Raw genomic sequence first — 23988 nt, forward strand, 5'->3', positions numbered from 1 at the left:
TAAGGGACACAAACTTTCATGGTACTTTTCTATGATTGTAATTGACCTGGTAGTGCTTGTTATAAAATAGTGATGAGACAATGATTATTAATCCCATGGCAATTCTTTAGCATCACATCAGCCAATGTGTTTCCTACACTCCTATACTCCAACTGGCTCTACTGTCAGGTGCCATTTGCACTTTGCTGGGCATTTTTAAGTTGGAAGAACATGAATACATGACACTTCTTCCTCCTTCACCAGCGTTCACCTGATGAAGGAGGAAGACGTAGCTCTGAAATGTCCTGACAAAGAATAAAAGAAGTTGGTATCCATAAGTGCACAGTGTTATCGAAGAAACCAAAAATACAATGAACACAACAAAGTACTGATCAGTACTTTTAGCCGAAGTGCCATACCAAATACATATGTTTGATGCCTACTGTTCCAGGGATGAGTCCTATGACGTTCTGGCAATAGCTGACTGGGGACAGAGGCTTTCCTTTTACCAGCTGTCAGGCAAACAGGTCAGTACTACAGTTTACAGAATGGATCCAGTCCTCTCTTACTGTAATCCATGGTACCTTCATCCATTGTTTTTCACCAAAGTGTAAACATCTACAGCCTACATCACGGTGGAATGACCATTCCAAGCTGGCAGGCTGGAATATGACTGAGCTGTTTAAAGTGACATTAAGCCAGTACTGAGTAACTCTTCAGTAATCTTTACCTTGTGTGTGGAAATACTAAATAGATAGAGTTGCATGTGTTGTGTCATGTCATGTCATGTGTTGTTCAGTTATTGTCATATGTTTCAGGACCCTCAACATGTACTGTCTGTTGATTGTATGTCCGTTTCAGATTAGCAAGGACCCTCAATCACGTATTGTCCGTTGATTGTATGTCCGTTTCAGATTGGCAAGGACCCTCAATCACGTATTGTCTGTTGATTGTATGTCCGTTTCAGATTAGCAAGGACCCTCAATCACGTATTGTCTGTTGATTGTATGTCCGTTTCAGATTAGCAGGGACCCTCAATCACGTATTGTCTGTTGATTGTATGTCCGTTTCAGATCGGCAAAGACCCTCAATCACGTATTGTCTGTTGATTGTATGTCCGTTTCAGATTGGCAAGGACCCTCAATCATGTATTGTCCGTTGATTGTATGTCCGTTTCAGATTAGCAAGGCCCCTCAATCACGTATTGTCTGTTGATTGTACCTCCACGTTTCAGATCGGCAAGGACCGCACCCTTGGCTATGACCCCACCTGTGTCAGTTGGTTCTCCAGGGGGGAGTATGTGGTGGTCGGGGGGTCAAGCAAACAGTGCTGTCTTCACACCAAGGAGGGGGTCAAGCTTGGGGTCATCGGAGATCAGACATCGTGGGTCTGGTGTGCTGCTGTCAGACCGGACTCCAATTATGTTGTAAGTTGACTGAGTTTACCTACACTCCTGTTAGCATCCAGGGTGTTCCAGGCCATAGAGTGTGAGGACTGGACTATAAAAGTCCAGTTTCCACCCTTGCCGAATGAGTCTATGCATAGTCCATTCAAAATCGCGTAGCGATCTAGACATCCAGTTCGTAAACAACATGGATTTCAATGTGAAGATTTCGGTCGACTGAAGGATTTGCAAAGCATATATACCGCCAACCGGGCGTCGACATATATTTTGCAAAATCGTGTCTTTAATCAAGGTGCTAAAGTGATCTGTTGCACTTCGCAAGGTAGCCTGTTATATTACAGTATAGGTCTTTATTATCGATCAGATGGTCTTGACTGGGAACTGCCAGTTAATATAGTCAGTTAACTCCCTTGCCTCGGGAAGATGCCAAAGTGTTAAACGTCTAAGACCTACACCACATTGGGCAAACCTCCGACATCATTCTGACACATCGTGATATTACCAAATACTTTTCAAAACAACATTGAACCCAACTTGCGCACTCTCTGTGAATGTCCCTGCTCCAGGTTGTAGGATGTCAGGATGGTACTATCGCCTACTACCAGTATCATGTAATGTACCCAACACTGACGGTACTGTGAACGTCCCTGTTCCAGGTTGTAGGGTGTCAGGATGGTACTATCTTTCCAGGTTGTAGGGTGTCAGGATGGTACTATCGCCTACTATCAGTATCATGTAATGTACCCAACACTGACGGTACTGTGAACGTCCCTGTTCCAGGTTGTAGGGTGTCAGGATGGTACTATCGCGTACTATCAGTATCATGTAATGTACCCAACACTGACGGTACTGTGAACGTCCCTGTTCCAGGTTGTAGGGTGTCAGGATGGTACTATCGCCTACTATCAGTATCATGTAATGTACCCAACACTGACGGTACTGAGAACGTCCCTGTTCCAGGTTGTAGGGTGTCAGGATGGTACTATCGCCTACTATCAGTATCATGTAATGTACCCAACACTGATGGTACTGTGAACGTCCCTGTTCCAGGTTATAGGGTGTCAGGATGGTACTATCGCCTACTATCAGTATCATGTAATGTACCCAACACTGATGGTACTGTGAACGTCCCTGTTCCAGGTTATAGGGTGTCAGGATGGTACTATCGCCTTCTATCAGTATCATGTAATGTACCCAACACTGACGGTACTGTGAACGTCCCTGTTCCAGGTTGTAGGGTGTCAGGATGGTACTATTGCCTACTATCAGCTCATCTTCAGCACAGTGCATGGTCTGTACAAGGACAGGTATGCCTACAGAGACAACATGACCGATGTCATCATCCAGCATCTCATCACGGACCAGAAAGGTGAGGCAATCAGTGACATTTGCTGTTATCACAAACTCTAAACTTCAACGTCTAGGCTGCATTTTTACGTAAATTATGCTTTTTCATCAGTTGTTGACGCTGCTTTTATTTTCTGTGCGTCATTTAGTATGCAGAGTCAGTATGACTGATTCCCATAGGGTTTCTGGATTAGATAGGTCCCCAGCAACCTTGTAACAGGTGACCAAATGGATCAGGTGTCCACGCTCGGTGACTTGATTGATTGCATGTCATCACACCCTGACGGCATCAATTGTTGCTCATAATATCAATCATTGGATTGTCTGGTCCTGACTTAATTATTCACAGGCTGCCGTCATATAGCTGGAATATTTCTTAATGCATCGTTAAACAACAAACTTACAAACAAACATATTACTGACCCAAATTCGTTAAAACTGAGCGTAATAAAACAAAGTTGGTTTGGTTCTCTGTACTGCTTATGTAGAACAAACCCTATTACTGAAAATATATATGATCTTGACATTTCAAAGGTGATTGTACCTTGTTAGTCCCGATTGGTCTACTACTGATGCTGCTGTCCTCGCCAAATGTTTCCGTTGCTGTGATTGGTTAGATTGCATAATATGGGCCTGCTGCACTGAAGTGTATGACCTTCTCAGCTATCGAATGTACTGTTTGTTAAAGTCGGCTAAGTTTTCCATCTGCATCAGCACCTTAGAAAAGCTGTATTACTGACCTTTTTCACACTAGTACCCAAATAAAAGTACACGGTACCCACATTTTAGAAGTTGAAGTGATACATGCCCCACCCCACTCTGAGCCAGTCCTAGATGATGTAGATGCAACACAACAGTTTCTGATAAACTGACTGCATTATGAAATGCCCTTTGCTTCAGGCCTGAGTGGTTATAGGATGCACTTTCAGTGTGTTGGTGAGAGAATATTTGAGGTGTTTTTGGTTATTGTTGGATTTGTTGAAAGTGACACTGTTCTGCATGCTGCAACTGGTGTTTGCATTAAGTTTGACATTCAGTTGGTTTTGGGTAAAGACGGAGCAATGCTTCTTGTCAGATGTTTGTTATCATAGTTTCATGTATTTTGTTAGTCACACATGTTCAAATTCGTTTAGTATTCAACATCAACAAGCTTGCATTGGCTGTCTGCGGTGTTTTAAACTGAAAACAGTTGTGCCAAACTAAGCAAAGGGTCAGATGCTTTATACCAAGTATGACCACTATGGCTACTCCTGGACCTGCCTCTCCAACAACCTGGTACACTTAGGGGTGTGTTGTACAAGGCTGACACTTAGGGGTGTGTTGTACAAGGTGACACTTAGCAGCGTTAGAAACTAACAGTTTTCGTCCACTAGTCCTTATAATGATAACATATAGCAAACCCCTTAAAAATGGCAATTTTCTACTAGTCCTTATGATACCTTTACCATTGGGCAGTTTGGCAAGGACTATAGGACTAGTGCCAATTCCTAACCATGCTTAGGGGTGTGTTGTACAAGGTGACACTTAGTGGTGTGTTGTACAAGGTGACACTTAGTGGTGTGTTGTACAAGGTGACACTTAGTGGTGTGTTGTACAAGGTGACACTTAGGGGTGTGTTGTACAAGGTGACACTTAGGGGTGTGTTGTACAAGGTGACACTTAGGGGTGTGTTGTACAAGGTGACACTTAGGGGTGTGTTGTACAAGGTGACACTTAGTGGTGTGTTGTACAAGGTGACACTTAGGGGTGTGTTGTACAAGGTGACACTTAGTGGTGTGTTGTACAAGGTGACACTTAGGGGTGTGTTGTACAAGGTGACACTTAGTGGTGTGTTGTACAAGGTGACACTTAGTGGTGTGTTGTACAAGGTGACACTTAGGGGTGTGTTGTACAAGGTGACACTTAGTGGTGTGTTGTACAAGGTGACACTTAGCGGTGTGTTGTACAAGGTGACACTTAGGGGTGTGTTGTACAAGGTGACACTTAGGGGTGCCAACATGGATATGGAGATAGCACTTCATCTGATAATGTCTGTCCTCATTGCTTGGATGTCATCATAACATTTGTTCATGACTTGATGACTGCGTGTGTATTACAACACTTTTCCATGTGTCATCAGGAATAGCGGGGTACCCTGATGGCTAGAGTGTTTGATTTTTATAGCGTCCCTTCCCCTAGAAGCTATGAAAAACACTCACTGACTCTTTTGTGAACACTATTTTAAAGTGTGTTTTTCTAATTTCAGTCCGCATCAAGTGCCGTGACCTAGTGAAGAAGATTGCCATCTACAGGCACAGGCTGGCCGTAAGTGTTCAAGATAGGAATACACTGGAGTTGAAAGTCACAGAGCTCTAGATGTAACAAGGACTGCTGTCTTTCGTCACGATATATTCGATATTCCTTTTGATGGCCAAGATGACAACTGTGTACTGTCAGTGGTTGGACTTGTGAATACCGGGCATTAGTGGACAGGGTAGATTCTAAGACTAACAGTAACTAATTTATCTAAGCAATGTCCTAATCCTTTGATTGTTATGAGCTGACTTTGGGTATCATCATGAATCCTCAAATATCTATCTCAAACAGACGATCTTAGATGACAAGAACTACCGTATTCGACATAATAAGCACCCTAGTAAGCACCCATGGCTATATTTGCTAATATATTGGCTAATGAACAATCCCAATAAGCACCCTTTCGATTGATCAATGTACACAAGACTTATTTACTCGTGTATAAAACACACTCGTTTGTTATATGCACCCTTAATTACAGGCAATTAAATTGTGGAAAAAAATATCTGTTGTGTATATTACGCACAGACTTTTCTTTTGTATCATTTCAGGCTGTCAGCATAAAACACAAAATTTACGATCTTTCACCGAAATTATATTCTAATAAGAGCCCCCTGTTTCGGCCTTGGCGCTTATTGCGTCGAATACAGTATTTGTTTTCTTCCCACTGTTAACTCAGCTAATAATAATCCACTTAATAACACTAAACTTGAATGAAAATGATGCTAAGAGCCATGTTTGGGTTTATAGTTTCAAAAGTTTTTGACACAGACTGCGCTCTTATGAATACTGTTTGGCTTGGCATCTGGGTCAGTTGAAGTGTCCATAACCGTAGGCTTTTCAGAAGAGCTGATGATTGGATGGCCATGATGTGTGTGACTTTATGCTATAGACCCATTTAGATAGAGGGTAGAGAATGGGTCTTCAGCAACCCATGCTTGCCAAAGAAGGTGACTATGCTTGTAGTAGGAGGCAACTAGTTGGATCGGTAGGTCAGGCTCAGTGACTTGGTTGATACAGGTCATCATATTCCAGTTGTGGAGATCGATGCTCATGATGTCAATCACTGGAGATCTCTATTATTTACAGACCGCCGTCATATAGCTGGAATATTGCTGAGAAAGAAATAATCAAACAAACATATAAACTTATGCTATAAAGCCCTAGTTTAACTGGCCTCCAAAGTATTATTTACAGGCCGCTGAGGAACAGTTCAGATATTGCTGACTGCGGTATGAAGCAAGTTTCCCATTACATATCAAGAGAAGTTTGAACTGTTTGGTGACTGAGTTTACATTCAACTGTGACTTCAGGTTCAGCTACCAGACCGGATCGTCATCTACGAGCTTTACACAGACGACTCAGCGGACATGCACTACCGCGTTAAGGAGAAGATCAACAAGAAGCTGGACTGTAACCTGCTGGTGGTGTGCTCACAGAACATCATCCTCTGTCAGGTATGTCAGTGTAGCCATGGCAACCTGTAGGTGGTGTGCTCACAGAACATCATCTTCTGTCAGGTATGTTTGTGTAACCATGGCAACCTACTGGCGGTGTGCTCACAGAACATCATCCTCTGTCAGGTATGTTTGTGTAACCATGGCAACCTGCTGGTGGTGTGCTCACAGACCATCATCTTCTGTCCGGTATGTCGTGTAACCATGGCAACCTGTTGGTGGTGTGCTCACAGAACATCATCCTCTGTCAGGTATGTTTGTGTAACCATGGCAACCTACTGGCGGTGTGCTCACAGAACATCATCCTCTCTCAGGTATGTTTGTGTAACCATGGCAACCTGCTGGTGGTGTGCTCACAGACCATCATCTTCTGTCCGGTATGTCAGTGTTACCAGGGTATGTTTCTGGCTGTTTCACCCCATGGGGACCTGAGTTAGAAGTCCCAAGCTCTTTATTGTATTTTTTAAGAGGCAACTAAATTGTACCAGTGATGAAGCTGTCTTTTGATTGCATGTCTTTTTTTCCCCAATAGTGTGGGAAGTTGCTCATAATATCAACCACTGGTTTGTCCAACTAGGACTCAATTATTTACAGGTCACCACAATATAGCTGGAAAAGAGTAGGCTTCAGCTCTAAATAACACTGTTGAAGCTATCTGTGTGCACCAAATGGATTGTGTGTGTGTCAGCCTGATATTTGTGTTTGTGTGTTCCAGGAGAAGAAGCTGCAGTGTCTCTCCTTCCAGGGGGTTAAGGAGAAGGAGTGGGTGATGGAGTCCCTCATCAGGTACATCAAGGTCATCGGGGGACCCTCGGGAAGAGAGGGACTGCTGGTCGGACTCAAGAATGGACAGGTCAGACGACAGGACAAGGGAGATCTCATATCTTGTTCACCTAAATCAGTCTGCATCTTTAGCCACTTATCAGAAGCCAAGTAAAATGACTTTTGGTCAAATATGAAGAGTGATACTAGTCCATACACAAGACTAAAATCTACTGAAAATGATTCTAATATTCAAGTTCAGGCAAGGTACACTCCTAACTCCATTTAAAAATTGACTTTAATGTTCTTTGCTTTTATGGAGGTATAAAAAAACAAAAACGATGTGCAAACTGTAAATCTGCATAGCAGATTTATGCAAAGTATACGTTTATGACTCGATAAATGCAAATACATACTGAAGTCAAATAAATATGTCAGCAATAATAACTTCACAGGCTGATTATTTAAAGAGTAACACAAAAAACTGCAGACAAAAATACAAAATCAGTTGAATCATTCAGCGCATTAATGCAACACAGACCCCGCCCATTCTATTATCAGCCAATTCGGGAACAGTAGTTTGTTTGTGGGTGTGACGTAATTCTTTTTTGGTTTATGGGAACAAAACGCAAAACAAATTGCTTGGTTAGCCTATCAAATGCCACCAAATCGTTTGCAATTTATTAATATGCTATTATGCTTAATTCTCTTGATAATAAAAGGGAACCTGGCTTGGGCAAATACACAGTCCCAGCAAGTTTCAATAAAGTCTATCATACATGACTCTGTTAGTCTGCCAATGTTCTGCTTATCAATTTAGTCGTTAATGACGGCCTAATTACACAGAGCAAATGTTTCAATTTCACACAAGGTACAAATTACAACTTATAGCTAAAATGGATAGAATTATCATTCTAACTTGATAATGCCCTCATATTGCTTGACGACGGGCCATTATGACGCCTGTTGTTATGTGACGTCATAGGATAGGGATAGGTACGTCACCTTCAATAGTGACGTCAACTGGTTTGTTCTATGACATTTCCATGTTTATAAAAGTGGGTCAGTGACATTCGTGTTGATTGCAGTAAATGTTTCAAAACCGATATTGCTGTTTCTTTTTATTTGATAACAAATTCCATCCATTTCAGTTATAATAACGGTAATGCTATTTTTCAGGGCATTATCATTTGCAGAATTCGTCGGGCAGTTAATGGAAGACCGCAGGGTTCTGCTAATGATAATGCCCTGAAAAATAGCGTACTATTGAAAATAGACAACAGACCATGGATCATAGCTCGTCTTAAATTATCACTCCTAAGGATAGAATGTTAAGAGGATTTATTTTTGCTATGGGCAGATCATGAAGATCTTTGTGGACAACCCGTTCCCCATCCAGCTGCTGAAGCAGTCGACCTCGGTGAGATGTCTGGACCTCAGCTGCAGCCGCGCCCGACTGGCTGTCGTGGATGAAAACAACACCTGTCTTGTGTATGACGTTGGTTCTAAGGAACTTCTCTTCCAGGTAACACCTACCTTTATTTTCTTGGCCCAGTTGGTGAAGTTGCTGCAGTTCACTGTGCAGAGTTGCATCCCTTAGGTGTGTCAGAAAACGATGGTCATGGGTTTGAATCCCAAATTCGCCCTGATGATGTTTGTCAGCTCCAAGTTATAAACATCTGAGACCTGCATCACTATTGGCTTTCCGCACACATGAATCTGGCAAGATATGATGACTATTATACTGTTCAAAGCTGTGTTAAACTAGATCTCGCTCATAAGGAACTGTCTCTCTTTTTCTAATATGGAGACTGTTACTTTGATAGGCTAACCAAGACAAGGGCGTTCTATTGGTGTAAGCTTAATGTACACATGATTCACAATGACTTTTGAGATTTGTGTGAATTTTGTATGCAATAATTCAGTCGGAATACAAAAGAATTGTTCTGAAGATTTTACTTTTCAAAATTGATCTTACCAGGATAAGAAGCGTTCTCAGGGGAAGGTGAAAAATCGGTTTGCTTTCTTGGTCTTTTCTTGGTTGGATGTCAATCTCATTAAAATCAGATCTTAGTTCTCGCTATCGCTAACAAAGATCTGAGGACATCCCATTACAGATCACGTCAGAACGACCTTTAATCCGACCAATCAAAGCGTCGCTTACCTGATCGTGAAAGTGACAGTCGGAATGTGTTTACTAATAATGCAACCTCGAAAACGTTAACACGGGGTATTCCAAACGACAGTTACGGCCCGTATGACTGATTCCGTCAAAACTATCGTCTGTCTCTCGCTTCCGTGGGATGAACATTTGAACTGAGGAGGTGTTACGTGGGAAGCACTGCTATACAATCCCAACCATATATATGACATTCCTGAATGTTCGTTTGTTCAGTTTTCAAAATTTTAATCGAGAACTGTGTCAACATATTTTTCAAGCGTACTCTGAAATGGAAGTCGCCATGTTGAAACGAGTGCTGTAAAGCATGAGAAAGCTTCCTTCTGGTCATTCCATTGGTCGGTCAGCGTTTGCGAAAGGTCGTTCTGATGTGACCCGTAATGGGATGTCCTCAGATCTTTGTTTAGCTGCAGCGAGAACTCAGATCTGATTTTAATGAGATTGGATAATTGTCAAAGACGTGCATCTTCACCTGTGTACTTGTTTATTTCAGGAACCAAATGCCAACAGTGTAGCCTGGAACACCCATTATGAGGACATGTTGTGTTTCTCTGGCAACGGCATGCTCAACATCAAGGCCAGCAACTTCCCGCTGCATCAGCAGAAACTGCAGGTTAGCATCTGGACCATCTTCGACTATCCAGGGTGTTATATCTCTGTTCTGTAAGGATACCCTGGATGCAATCACCACCATAGCTTGGTTTCAGAATAAGAATCTGATACTGTAAATCTTGAAAGTAACACTAGAGTGAATTAAATGCGAAAAATACTAGCGGTCTCTGCTTGCATTATAAAACATTGCATTTATATCAACAATAAGACATTTTGGATAGCAGCAACTTAGACATAAGTTGTGATTGGATTGGATTAATGTAAGGTTGGATTAGGGTGAGGATTCTCCTGTAAACCTGACAGAGGACATTTTCTTTAGATATGAATCCACTGATGCTTGAGAGGAGGGGGTTCGCATTCATATTGAGTCGCATTTTTGGCTAGGGGCCAGCGGTCGCATTCTTTCACAATTTACAGTATAGATCCAATTTAAAAATGGCTGCCTTGTATGAGTGAGCGCTATAATTTAGAAGAAATTATTGGGGCGGTGGTGTAGCCTTGTGGTTAACGTGTTTGTCTGTCACGCCGAACACCCGGTTTCGGTTCTCCACTTGGGTACTATGTGTGAAGCCCATTTCTGGTGTCCCCCGCTGTGATATTGCTGGAATATTGCTAAAAACGGCGTAGAACCATACTCACTCACTCACTCACTCACTCACTCACTCACTCACTCACTCACTCACTCATAGGCAACATGAGTAAGGTACAAGTGAAGTAGCTGCTTGTTTCAACATGCTCTCAATTGTTCATCTTCAGAGGAACTGATGTGAGTCCTATGCTATGTGTTGCAGGGTTTTGTTGTGGGGTTCAGTGGCTCGAAGATATTCTGCCTCCATGTGTATGCCATGTCCTCAGTAGATGTCCCTCAGTCTGCACCCATGTACCAGTATCTCGAGAAGAAGATGTTCAAGTGAGTCTTCATTTCCTTATTGAAAAAGAATAATAAGGGAATGGTTATATTGCACAGTCTCCATGCCCTAAAGCATGCTCATCGCACTACCCAAATATTACCCCTGTAAATTGATCACTGCCCAGTTATTATCCCTGTCAGTGGATCACTTCTTAATTTTTACCCCTGTCAATGGATCACTGCCCAGTTTTCACCCATTTCAGTGGATCACTACCCAGTTATTACCCATATCAATTGATCACTACCCAATTATTATCCCTGTCATGTCAATGGATCACTTCCAAATTATATTCCCTGTCAATGGATCAAAACCCAATTATTACCCTAGTCAGTGGATCACTACCCAATTTTTACCTCAGTCAGTGAGTCACTACCCAATTTTTACCTCAGTCAGTGAGTCACTACCCAATTTTTACCTGCATCAATGGATCACTACTTAATTATTACCTCCATCAGTTGATCACTAATTAATTATTATCCCTGTCAGTGGATCACTACTTAGTTTTGTGACCTGCTCTCAAGGTGCTATCATACACAGTGTCCTAGACTTGCTTGAAGTGTAACAGGAGTGGGAAGTCTCAGTCAAATGCTATGCCCTGATGTGAATCAGTGTTACATTGTTAACCACTGGTCATTTCAGATTAAAACTTTGCAAGCTGCAGTGGCGTAATAATGTTATTGGTTGTCCTACACACAGTTCGCTACCTTATTCTCATATGTTACTTATTTGGTAGCATCAGGTGATAGGTAGCATTTGTTCATCTTGAAGATACTAAATGCAGAATTATGGTCCCAGCTGATGAATAATTTTGAAGTACTTACAATCTTTTAATTCCACTATAATATTGTAATCATTTTGTAATTTTCAAGTGTCTGTCTGACCTGTCATCAAGGACAAAATTGCAGCATGTATTTATGCATGTCTTCTCCTGAGTTCACTGTCTGAGCTGAGGTGAGCTAGCACTGGCCTGAAAGCCTCCCCACACTGACTGTGTCTGTCTGTACAGGGACGCCTACCGGGTGGCATGTCTAGGGGTCACTGAGGGAGACTGGGAGGCTCTTGCTCATGACGCTCTTGAAGGACTGGACTTCGACACTGCCAAGAAAGCCTTCATCAGGATACGAGACCTGAGATACCTGGAGCTGATTCACAACATTGAGGTAGAATGTTCTTCTTAAGATGACTTGAAAAGGCTTTGAATTGGCAGCCTTTCTAGAATAGCTCTTTTGATTGAATTTTTATTTAAAGTTTAAAATTCACTAAAATGTCTTGAATTTTGTACATGCATGAACCACACACAAAATTTATCACATGCACAGTATTAGTCACATCTCCTTATTCCTACAGGAACGAAAGAAGCGAGGTGAGACTGACAACATGGTGTTCATGGCTGACGTTTACGGCTACCAGGGCAAGTTTGGAGATGCCTCCAAGTTATACAAGAAATCAGGCCAGGAACAGAAGGCCCTTAGCATGTACACCGATCTCCGCATGTTTGACCAGGCAAAGGTAGGCCATGCTATAATATTCTAATTCCGCTAAACACTATCAATGGCTATTCGATTTGATGAGAAGCCTGTCCTGTATCCAAAAGATTGAGTATGTAAAGAACTCATCTTGAAAGTCTACATTGACGCATACACTGAATGAATACTTGCAAGTTCCTGGAGAAACTCCTGGGAATTGTTAGCAGGAATAGAACAATTGTTTATGATGTCTCAAACACTTTTAACTTGTACTAAATGGTTTTGTTTGCTTTCATCGATAAAAAGTCCAGGTTTTTGACTGCAAGACTTGTTAGAAAGCATTTGCTACCATCCCTGTATGTTGAGTTGCTGTCTGTGTTGGGCTGCAGGAGTACATCGGGTCAGGGGACCCCCATGACAAGAAGCTCCTCATCTCCAAGCAGGCTGACTGGGCCAAGAGCAGCAACGAGCCCAGGGCGGCAGCCGAGATGTACATCAGTGCGGGGGAGAATCTCAAGGCTATTGAGATCATCGGGGAACATGGATGGGCTGATATGTAAGGGAAAATAGGGTGTTTTTTGTTTTGTGATTGTGTTTGTTTGTTTGTTGCAATATTTCAGCTATATGACGTTGACCTGTAAATAACCGATTCTGGACCAGACAAACCAGTGATTGATATTATGAGCAATAGGTTCTATTTATAATAGGCCGTTAGCAATCTATGCTTGCAATATGAGGCAACTTGTGTAGATTTGGTAGTTAGGCTCTGTCATTGTACCCCAACAGTATAATATGAATCACTGGTTCCTCATATACAGACTCGATTATTTGGAGGTCCTTGTCATGTACCTAGATTATTGTTGAGTGCAGCCTTAGAAAACAAACAAAGAAACTGAACTACCACATATTATTTTTTCTTACATGTAATTTTTTCAATTATCTAAACAATTTTTTTGGTGACTGTCTCCAAAACCCACTTTTTGCTGTAGTGTTATTGTCATTGATAAGGATATTGCACACTTTGCTCCATAGCTACAATAAATCTGAACACTGATTGTATAAAACTGATTCAATGCCTCCCCCCAGGATGATTGACATGGCGCGGAAACTTGATAAGGCTGATCGTGAGGCTCTCGGTCGATGTGCCCACCATCTGGGACGGATGGAGGAGTATGGCCTCGCTGCTGAGGTCTACAGCAAGATGGGGGATGTGAAGGCATTGATAGCCATGCGCGTTGAGGCCAAGCACTGGGATGATGTGAGTAGTCTCCCCTTTATCATGATGTTGTGTGTGGTTTCCCCTTTATCCCAAGTTTGCATAGTCTTGTAAGGGACTGGTCATTTATTAATGGGGAATTTAGTATGTGTTATGAAAGAAAGACACAGCGAGTGACAGAGGGGGGTCATTTATCATGTAAAATTGACATGGTTCTATTTTGCTGGGGGACAGAGGGTATTGGCACCACACCACACCACACCACACCACACCACACCACACCACACCACACCACACCACACCACACCACACTATAATAAATGACCAGTCCCTCAGGACACTTGTATTAGAAGGTAATATACAACCCATAAATGCAGTATAGTTTAAGATATGTTGAAACAAGAGTCACCAATGAAAGTATGACTTCAGAAAGAGTTTAAGGGCCATTAACTTGACCTGTGAAGGTCCTGATGTGAGTAGTCTCCCCTTAATCAGTGTCTGACTTGTTGGTGTTGTTTGAAAATTAGAGTTGGACTTAAATTATCAGTGTAAAACATCTGACACTGATTAGCGTATTTACTTCAATCAAATGTGTAAACCACATTGAGGTACATATTTCAGTGTTGACATTCATATGCTATTTGTTTTGAGAAATAGCCAGATCTGGATGTGTAAACAGTCTACATTGGATGAAACAAATTGGATGTGATGTACCTGTATCTAAGTTGCAAGCTTTATATATTACAGGATTAATTTTGAATCAAGATTACTGATTTTTCTCCAGTCTTTTTGTACAGGAAAATCTTTTTAAAAAAACGGAAAAAAAATTCTATTTTGATTGCGACTCATGGACAAGTGCTAGTTTCTCATGTTAGGTCATGATTGAACGGTATTTTGACTCTGTTGTATCTCAAATGTCTGCCGGTATGCAGTTTCACCAGTGACATAATATTTCCAGGCCTTCACCTTGGTGGAGAAGCACCCAGAGCATCGAGAGGACGTCTATGTGCCGTATGCCCAGTGGCTGGCGGAGAATGACAGGTTCGAGGAGGCCCAGCAAGGTAGGATAAGATGTTGGCATGTGTTTTTCACATATGTTCCACAAAACAAGACATCTCTTTGTACTGTCATGTTTCAGTAGTGTATTGGTAGGATATTTTTGCATTATCAAAAGATCAAAATTTGAAACTGATCAACATATTTTGAAAAAGTAAAATGAATAGAATGGCTAAATGTTGGTCAAATAGATAACTAGGTTTTGTTTGAAGACTGTTCAATAATGACATTGTGGATCTTCTGTTAATGGATTAAAATTAAGTCCCTTATTTATGAAAATATGTTATTCCAAGATCATGAATATCAAATATTTCAAACATGTTTTAATTGGTCACACATCACCTACGCATGTGTTGTTGTATGCTGTAGGTTTGCATTTTCAAACTTATCCAATGTCTCACAATGTATTCTCTAATATCATTACACATTTCCACAGCAGTTTTCGCATTTAATTCACGCTTGTGTTAATTTCAAGAGTTACAGTATTATAAATATAAATATACAATTTATTGTAAAATTTACATGTTTGCCAATGATACAGTTTCCCTGTAAACATATTGATAAGTCCTTTACTACTACCTGTTCCAGCATTCCACAAGGCGGGTCTGCAGGCTGAAGCAGTGAAGGTGTTGGAGCAGCTGACGCTGAATGCTGTGGTGGAGTGCCGCTTCAGTGATGCTGGCTACTACTTCTGGAAACTCTCCATCCAGTGTCTGGACATTGCCAGAGGTTCGTCAGTCATAGACCATCTAGGGCATCAAATACTCAATAACACATAAATCTTAAAACGTGTTATGTCTAGTTTTTGAATGGCATATATAAGTGATACACGTAAGGAAGAGAGTTTATGGATGTCAACTTCTTTATTATAAGGAACTCAATATTTTGGAGTATATACTTACTCCTTCATCAGGTAATAGTAAACACGCTTCGGGAGTATATACTCACTCTTTTGTTGGGTGATGAAGGAGAAAGTATGTACTCCAAAGCGTTGCGTTCCTTATAAAGAAGTTGACATCCATAAATTCGCTTTGTTATATAATGTCTCAGTTATTTATCAAAGACTGAGTGTGACTGGTGTTTGTTCTGACGCACCTGTACAGAAAGGTGATGCAACCATGGTAACCAGGTATGTTCTGCATTAACAGAGGACAAGGATCGTAAGGAGGAGATGTTGGAAAAGTTTTTTGACTTCCAGAAGAGGGCAGAGATCTACTACATCTATCATACAATACACCGACATGTGGTAGGTGGCTTTGTGTATGTAACTGGGTCTGCATCTGTAACTGTGTGCCTGCGTCTATATCTGTGTGTCTGTGACGGCATGGATTATTTTCTCATATAATATTACTGGTTTGTCAGGTCTAGACATGATAATGTACAAGCTTCTGTCATATAGCTGGAATATTGCTGAGTGTGCAATTAAACAACAACCACGTTTGTTTCACTGAGGTTTAACCCTGTGTACTTGTATCTAGGTGGAACCCTTCACGTCCGTGCTCCCCGAGGGGCTGTTCAACATGTCCCGCTTCCTGCTACACCGGCTGCCCAAGGCAAACGACATCCCACACGGAGTTTCTAAAGCGTATCCTTGTCTGGCTTGTACAGAGGGACCTACAAATGTGTCACCTTGACCTTATGTCCCCTGTCCTTGACATTATTGTATATGTGACTTTAACTATCTTGTAGTTATGAGTGAACGAAGAACAAAGGAACAAATTGATTTTTACATCTAATTGGGGTGAAAAGTCACTTAGCAAAATTAGCATAAATGTCAAGGTGTTCTTGTCATACCGGTAATCCTTATCTTAAAAGTTGAAAATTTGGGGGGATATTCAGATTCAACAACTACAAGAACAAACCTCAAGGACCCTGGGACCATTATTTAGAACACTTTGACTATAAACACACAATGCCATTTAGAAAGTGGTCAAATGTAACTAATGTAATATTTGGGATAACACAGAATCTGTACTTTACTCAGAAAGTGTTATCCTAAATATTACATCTGTTACCTTGACTATACATCAATAAAAGTAGCGTTAGAAATTGGCACAAGTCCTTTTGTCCTTGCAAAACTGCAACTAAACTGCAACTAAACGTTTTAGTCTACTAGTCCTTATAATGATAACATATGTTATCATTATAAGGACTAGTAGACTAAAACGTTTAGTTTCTATCGCTGTAAAAGTGGTATTGTTTGTTTTTTAACAACTTTTCAAAATTGATCAGTTAAACATCTTAAAACAAGGCACACTTTCAAAAGGATTACACAATTGTTCTAGCATTTTGATCTATCTGACCTACTCCAGTCATTACTAACTAGCCTGGACTCTATGAATCTGCTCACTGTTTAGCCTGACTTACTGTTGCAACCTGTTGTCCTTGACTGGTTAGTTCGGCTCTGTACACCCTGGCCAAGCAGAGCAAGAACCTTGGAGCCTACAAGCTAGCCCGTCATGCATACGAGAGTCTGCAGACTCTGAGAATACCGCAACGATTCCAGGAGAACGTTGACGTGGGCAGCATCACCATCAGAGCCAAACCTTTCATGGATGCTGATGTAAGTAGGACTTGCGTTAGGTGGTATCAGAGATCATGGTCTCTCTTCTTTATCCAGAATATCAGAATATAAGTATTACACATTTATAGAAATATATTACAATTCTTCCTAAACTTTGTAAAAAGGAAACAGATTTGAAGAAATTTTGCTAAGAGAATTGACAGCTGTAATTTACAGCAGTTTATCTTTGTAATTGGAGGACTGAAACATGTAAATCAAATAATTTTGGTTTTTCAGTGTTGTACAATAACATTTCTTTACTGTTATGTATTGACATACGTCATTTATCCAAATACAAGATCCTTGTATCAGATCTGGAGAAAATTTGCTTTGGAATTGCAGTTTTATTCTGTGACCTCCCTCCAGAATGTTATATGTCCACCCTTTTGTATTTCTGAATGGTATGTCTGAATTTGAGTGCATAACAAAATGAAATAATTAATGAACTTTTCAGGAGTTACTTCCCCTTTGCTATCGCTGCTCAACCACCAACCCCCTCCTCAACAACAGTGGCAATCAGTGTGTCAACTGTAAACAGCCATGTGTCAACTCCTTTGTCAACTTTGGTGAGTGGTGACTGCTATTTCATTCCTCATGCACTGATGCTTCAGTATGACGATGTATGTGGTGACAATGAAAGCAATTGATGTAAATCCAGATATGATACATACCCTGGACCCACTCGCCTCCAAAGCTCTGAATCGGAAGTGACGCTACTATCTCCATCACTAATTTAGCACAGGAATTTTCAAGCCTATGAGTGTCATCTCATTGGAAAGCTGGTTTTAGTGGCACGTCTTCGGATCATTTCATGATTAAATTCGAAGCTATGGTAGCGAATGAGTCCAAGGTATGTATCATAATAGATTAGAGATATGATACACTGGCTAACTTTGGATGACCCAGAATCATCACCATGGTTACAGTATTGAAACAAATCCAATGCCCCTGACGACTGGCAGCTTGCTGCTGATGACGTGATGGATGACATTTATTCCATGTACTGTGGAATCTGGAATTCTGTTAATACCAAATGTTCTATGAAATATTATTTTTTTTAACCCAGACTGCTGTCCCACAAAAGTCTGGTTTAGCCCACTGTATTAGTTAATGACCATAGCAACTTTAGAAAGACTTGTGAAGATCTGGGGTAGAATAGGTCTTCAACAGGCCCATGCTTGCCATAAAAAGCAACTATGCTTGTCGTAAGAGGTGACAAATGGGATCGGGTGGTCAGGCTCGCTGACTTGATGCATATCATCGATCACAATTGCGTGGATCGATGTTCATGATATCAATCAGTGGATTGTCTGGTCCAGACTCGATTATTTACAGACCACCGTCATATAGCTGGAAGATTGCTGAGTGCATCGTTAAACAACAAACCAATCAACCATCTTCTGAAAATTGAGGCAAAGCCCAGTTTGTCTACAACCATGTTGTGAGTAGATAACCTCAGAGGGACTATTATTATCCATAGGGGGACTTCCCTGTGTACCCAGGTCTGAATCCATGTGTTCTTTGATTGTGCACAGAGGTGTTGCCCCTGGTGGAGTTTGTCATCGAGGACGGGATAACGGACGAGGAAGCCGTCCACATCCTGGACATGTCCATACCCAAACAGAAGAAGGACAGCCGGGGAAACTGGAATGAGTCTCGCATGGGCAGTATCCTTTCTAGTTGTGGCTAGGTAGTGATGGCTTTCCCAGTATTGAGGTTTCTGGGAGTCGTAATACATGGATGACATGTGTCATGCCTACTTATGTTGAAAGTCCTTGAGTTGTTTGTCCTTTATTCAAACTTGATTTGTTTGAATCAGTGTGCTCTTCTTGAAGTGTTTTTTACCTGTTTGGATTCCTTTTAATTAGTGTGTAAGTGTAACTAATTCTGGGTTTGGTTTTGGTCGGGTTTTTTATCAATGCCTTTCGAAAAAATATTTGTAAAGGTTTTATCTGTATGGCGCAGAGGAGTCATTCAGTGTTCAATTCTAGGCACCAATCTTCCTTTCCCACAATTTGTGCAATTCACCTTCTTCCACCCCAACAAACACAACAACCCCACCCAAGGTTACTATAAGAGCATCACCCCCCTGTGTATAAATCGTGAAGAGTAGCAGGGGTTATTCCAGGATTTTGAAAAAACAGGGCCGCACACTAAACCCAAGTAATGAAGCAAACAAAAACACTCGATGGGTTGACACATACGGTGTCTGGAAAAGGAGAGGTGTGTACCCACTGTACCCCCTCTTGATCCGCCAGTGTAGTATCAGTAGTATTCTGTGAGTTCCTTGACTGTACCCAGACGTGCAGTCACTGAGGCTTGGTGATGAGGCTGATGAGGAGGAGGACCCCTTCACAGCCAGACTCAAGACATATGATGTGAGTACAGCTTCACTGTTTCAGTTCGATGTGTAGTGGATAAAACGTCTGCCTGGAGAGTGGTAGGTTGGTGGTCTGTCATATCTACAGATTTTTAAAGATGGTACTTGATGTTACCCTGCCTAGTGCCCTGCAATAAGGGGATAAAACAATGACTGGTCAGCTCAGTCAGTGTGCTGTGTCTGAGTGGGGTATTCATGTTAAAACTGGCATGGTATCTCAATGGGCTTGCACTATAAAACCAGCATTATACTCACACATGCATGCATGTCACAATATTAGTAAAATAATTTCTAATGCGACATTAACCCCCATTTTACCTCCCCTCAGTTTGATGTCTTCTTCAAGAAGCATGGGTTCTTGTACCTTCCATCCCTTATTTTGTACCAACTGCAGGGGACAAAGTCAGTTGACTTTTGAAATCTCTTCATTATCACCAAAGTATGCCCTTCACATTCACAATGGATGTTTACACTGTTACAGTATTTATTGCAAGATTATTTCACATCCAAGCTGGTTTTTCTGATTTTTTCTAATCTCATTACAATCCTTTGATCCAATGAACTTTCTAATCAGCCAATCAAGGCCTCAAAGTTCTCAGTACAAGTGAGCGAGGCATTCAGAGTAGCAAAAACGAATGTAAAGGGGCAGTTCAGCAAATGAAAAATTAATGTAGCACAATATATGTTGTGGACATGTTATACATCCTGTTGTCTCTAGGTTTTTGATGCAATTGGAAGTTCACAATGTTTACTTAATTCTTCCTGAAGATGAGAACTCATTGTTTTATCTGTTATATTTGTCAGTGCATTTGGACTTGTTAATACTGGCTGACTCAATGACCTTTGTCTGACCTGTAGATACCCTGATATGGAAATAGGTTTGAGTAAAAGAACTGAATATGGTGTTTTTTCAGGATGGATCGAATGAGTTCCACCCGGTGGTAGTGAACAGATCTATCCTGCAGTCCATGACACGGTCCGAGGTGTATGTGTTGAAGTGGCCCAAACCGCTGCGCTACCAGTTCTTCAGGTCACTGCTGCTGGACGTCACCATTACGTTATGTCCGTCCTGTAACAGGGTAGGTACAGCACTGAATTACTACTCATAGGGAAGAACGTCAGAATGTAATTGCTGTCCGATTTTTGTACATGTGCATTTTAGGGACTCTCAGTGCTGATTGACGGCACAAATCGATACCATTAGTCCTTTGAAACATAGGCTGACTTCAGTGAAGTTGCCTTGTGGAGTTGACTTTCTGTATGTTTTTCTTCATTTTCTTTCTAAAAATGACAATGTGTTGTACTTGTGTATAGGTTAAAACTCACCCAAGGCCCAGGGCTTACATCCTTCACTCTGGACATATCTTATCTTAGTTGGTTATTCTTGAAGTAATTGGGGGCACGGTTGGCCCAGTCGTCTAAGGCGCCGCAATTTGCTGTGCAGAGTTGCGTCCCTTGGGCATGCCAGAAACCTATGATTGTGGGTTCGAATCCCGGTTCGCCCCGATTATGTTTCTAGGTTTGTCAGCACCATACCCGTGCTCGTGGGTTTCACTGAAGTGGTAAACGTCTGAGACCTGCATCACTTGTGGCTTTCCTCCCACATTAAGCTGACACGCCGCGATATAACTGGAATACTGTTAAAAGGGGTGTTAAACCCAACTCACTCACTCAATTGAAGTAATCAGTAATCAGGTTTTTTAGGCACCTATTCTCACAGCTATTCTTTATCAGTACTTGCTTTCAACTGAAAATTATGTCGTGTAATCTGTGGGAATAGAAAACCCTCCCTCGTGTGCCGTGTGTTACACTTTCCTCCTACACGGAACTGACATGCTCAGATGGGACAGATAGCCCACTCAAAGCATTGTGTTGTGACGTACCGGTAATCCCTCTCTAAGGATTTATCTAGACCTGTCCAGAGGCAAATATTCAAACCTCTGTCAGTACAAATTCACATTCCATCTTAGTAAACTTTAACCTAGTAGGCTTTGTTGAAGTGACCTGTATTTCACTTATATCAGGGCCAATAAAAAGGAAAAGGCTTTCATGATTCATTTTATATTATTGCATTGAATGCAATGTTAAATACAATGTTAAGTACCACTGAAATGAAGAAATAACTAATCCAAAATTTTATCTTATCCTGACTCAAAAGCATGAGCAATAAGTATGAGTCAGGATAAGTATAAATAATACTTTACTCCAAAAAATACATTTTTGAACAAAGTAACTTGTTGTTCCCAGTTTGCCTTCGTTAGTTTGACAACTTAGTTTGGAACCTTGATAATTGCTTCTCATTTCCTGTGCTTCTCTCTCCAGTTATTCCACACTGATGACTTTGAGCAGCAGTATCTGCAGAAGGGCTTCTGTCCCTTCTGCCGCACCCAGCTGGAAGACTGAAGACATTGGGTAGCATACTGCCAGAAACCCAGCAACAGAGATACACCCACCGTCCATATCAGTGTTGAGATGTACCGGTACTGTGCAGTCATTGGCATGGCAAGAAACATTTAGCCAGTGTTTAAAATAGGTTCCCAGTTTTTGAGCAGGATGGGTAACTATTAGTAATACACCTTAGTTACCTTTTACTGATAAGAAGTTGAAATAGATCAAGAGATCAAGATGAATTTTGAACATTGTTTTAACATATGTCAGTGTTGACACACTCTGCACACTACGAGATCTGATTGTAATGTTTAATCTGTCTTCTCAGGATTTGGTGAAAACTTTGTTCTGAATTGAGTACTAAACATATCTGAATGAAATCTTGTCAAAATGTAAGTTTACATTTCAGTGTGTAGCTGTACGAACGCTCTAGACCCTCAAACAACATATTGTATGTTAGTGTGGGGCTATTGGTTACAGCAGTGTCTTAGGGCCTGGGTCTTGCACAAAGCAGTCTCATAGCTATGTCTGTTGTTAAAGTCCAGGAGTTCTGTTGTCATTGGGATGGGATTGTTTTCTGTAATTTGTTGCTGGACCATATTCAACAAAATAATCTTGGTACTACCATTTTTATAACCCCAATACTTTAACATGCAATATGTCCATTGCACAAGAGATTTTGAAATATGGATCTGTGGAAATCCCACCCTAAATAGGCAATAGTTAGTTTCTGTCGTGAAATGTAAAGTAACAATTGTAGGAGTAGGGCAATGAAATTATCTCAACAAACTATTGACAATCCATGCTGTAAGCTGGCAGTTATTCCAGAGACCAGAATCAAGGTGTGCCTTCAGACCTACCTGGACCGACTTGCTCAAATGGATCTCAGTGTTAAGACTACTGTATCTCTATTCTTTAACATAGGCTCCATGACAATCTTTGGTCTTAGTTAGGGGACCATAGAAAAGTTACTTACAGATGGGCTTAGAAGTCGGTAAGGGACACTTATTGGAGCAGGGCATGTAATAGGTTAAACAAGATACTGGAAATTTTAATTGTTCTGAACATGTTGGTGTCTTGAAAACAATGTGTTGTGTAAAAGTTTAAAAAGTCTTGTAGAAATTTTTAAAAATATCCTGTCTCAAACAAAAATCACAACTACCCCATAAATATTAAATGGTTGGCCCCCAAGGACTGCTTGTGTTGGATGATATCTCTGTATGATGACAAGTTGTGTGTATATATTATATCAGTGCATTCCATCCATAACCGTTGCCATGTGCCATTGTTACATGTTGAACAAATCATGTATTTCTGTGATGTTATTTGTATTTATTTACATAATTCTATGTTTGATAGAATTGCACAATTGTAAAATAACTGTATAATAAATTTTTATATTACAAAATCTTCTTGTTTATGAATGTGTTGTTTCTCCGCCTGGGGATAAAGAGGATTAAACAGAGACTGGTCAGCTCCAAGTCAGGACCGTGTGTGAGTGAGTTCTATATGCGGTATCAGAGTGGGATAACACTATAAAACCAGCATAAGTCGGGACTAGCAGCCACACACGTGCATGCACGTCACTATGTGTGTGACGTTATCTTGAACACCTTAAAACCTGCTTCACCTTTTGTTTTTATAGTTTATGTTGACCTATCACAAAAGTAACTGTAACGGACGTACAATATACACATATTTTACTCAGTCACGGTGGCGGGAAATATGGGCCAAAAAAATCGGTCAAAAAAGACAAAGTTGAAAAAAGGACAAAAGTACACAATAAAGGTTAAATATTACGAATAAAGAACTAAGTGTTACTAATAAAGGTCAAAAATCAAAACAAAGAGACGCCGGTTAAACAAATACAAAGTTGAAACAAAGGTTGAAAGTATTAATATTAATTGATCTAGTCAAATGTTACGAAAAGACGTCATAAGAAAAGAAAGAACAATGTGTTCGAAAAAACGTC

The 23988-nt window shown here is 40.9% G+C and overlaps 1 protein-coding gene across 1 annotated transcript in view; it reads left to right on the forward strand.

The window, feature by feature from the left end:
- Positions 1–22195, forward strand: part of LOC139445744 (intraflagellar transport protein 122 homolog) — a 32023-nt gene extending 9828 nt beyond the window's left edge. Inside the window, exons 6-28 of the mRNA XM_071226947.1 lie at positions 431–506; positions 1214–1405; positions 2615–2753; positions 4977–5035; positions 6340–6483; positions 7199–7336; positions 8606–8770; positions 9918–10037; positions 10828–10946; positions 11954–12107; positions 12295–12456; positions 12803–12969; positions 13500–13671; positions 14588–14690; positions 15274–15414; positions 15834–15931; positions 16164–16270; positions 17083–17248; positions 17703–17814; positions 18784–18915; positions 19550–19626; positions 20543–20707; positions 21951–22195. Of these exons, the coding sequence (XP_071083048.1) occupies positions 431–506; positions 1214–1405; positions 2615–2753; positions 4977–5035; positions 6340–6483; positions 7199–7336; positions 8606–8770; positions 9918–10037; positions 10828–10946; positions 11954–12107; positions 12295–12456; positions 12803–12969; positions 13500–13671; positions 14588–14690; positions 15274–15414; positions 15834–15931; positions 16164–16270; positions 17083–17248; positions 17703–17814; positions 18784–18915; positions 19550–19626; positions 20543–20707; positions 21951–22031 (2989 nt within the window). The 3' untranslated portion in view covers positions 22032–22195. The remainder of the gene's footprint in view (positions 1–430; positions 507–1213; positions 1406–2614; positions 2754–4976; positions 5036–6339; positions 6484–7198; positions 7337–8605; positions 8771–9917; positions 10038–10827; positions 10947–11953; positions 12108–12294; positions 12457–12802; positions 12970–13499; positions 13672–14587; positions 14691–15273; positions 15415–15833; positions 15932–16163; positions 16271–17082; positions 17249–17702; positions 17815–18783; positions 18916–19549; positions 19627–20542; positions 20708–21950) is intronic.
- Positions 22196–23988: the final 1793 nt, after the last annotated feature.

Source organism: Haliotis cracherodii, unplaced genomic scaffold, assembly GCF_022045235.1.
Source record: "Haliotis cracherodii isolate W230 unplaced genomic scaffold, xgHalCrac1.p SCAF_6, whole genome shotgun sequence".
Classification (NCBI taxonomy): Eukaryota; Metazoa; Mollusca; class Gastropoda; order Lepetellida; family Haliotidae; genus Haliotis; species Haliotis cracherodii.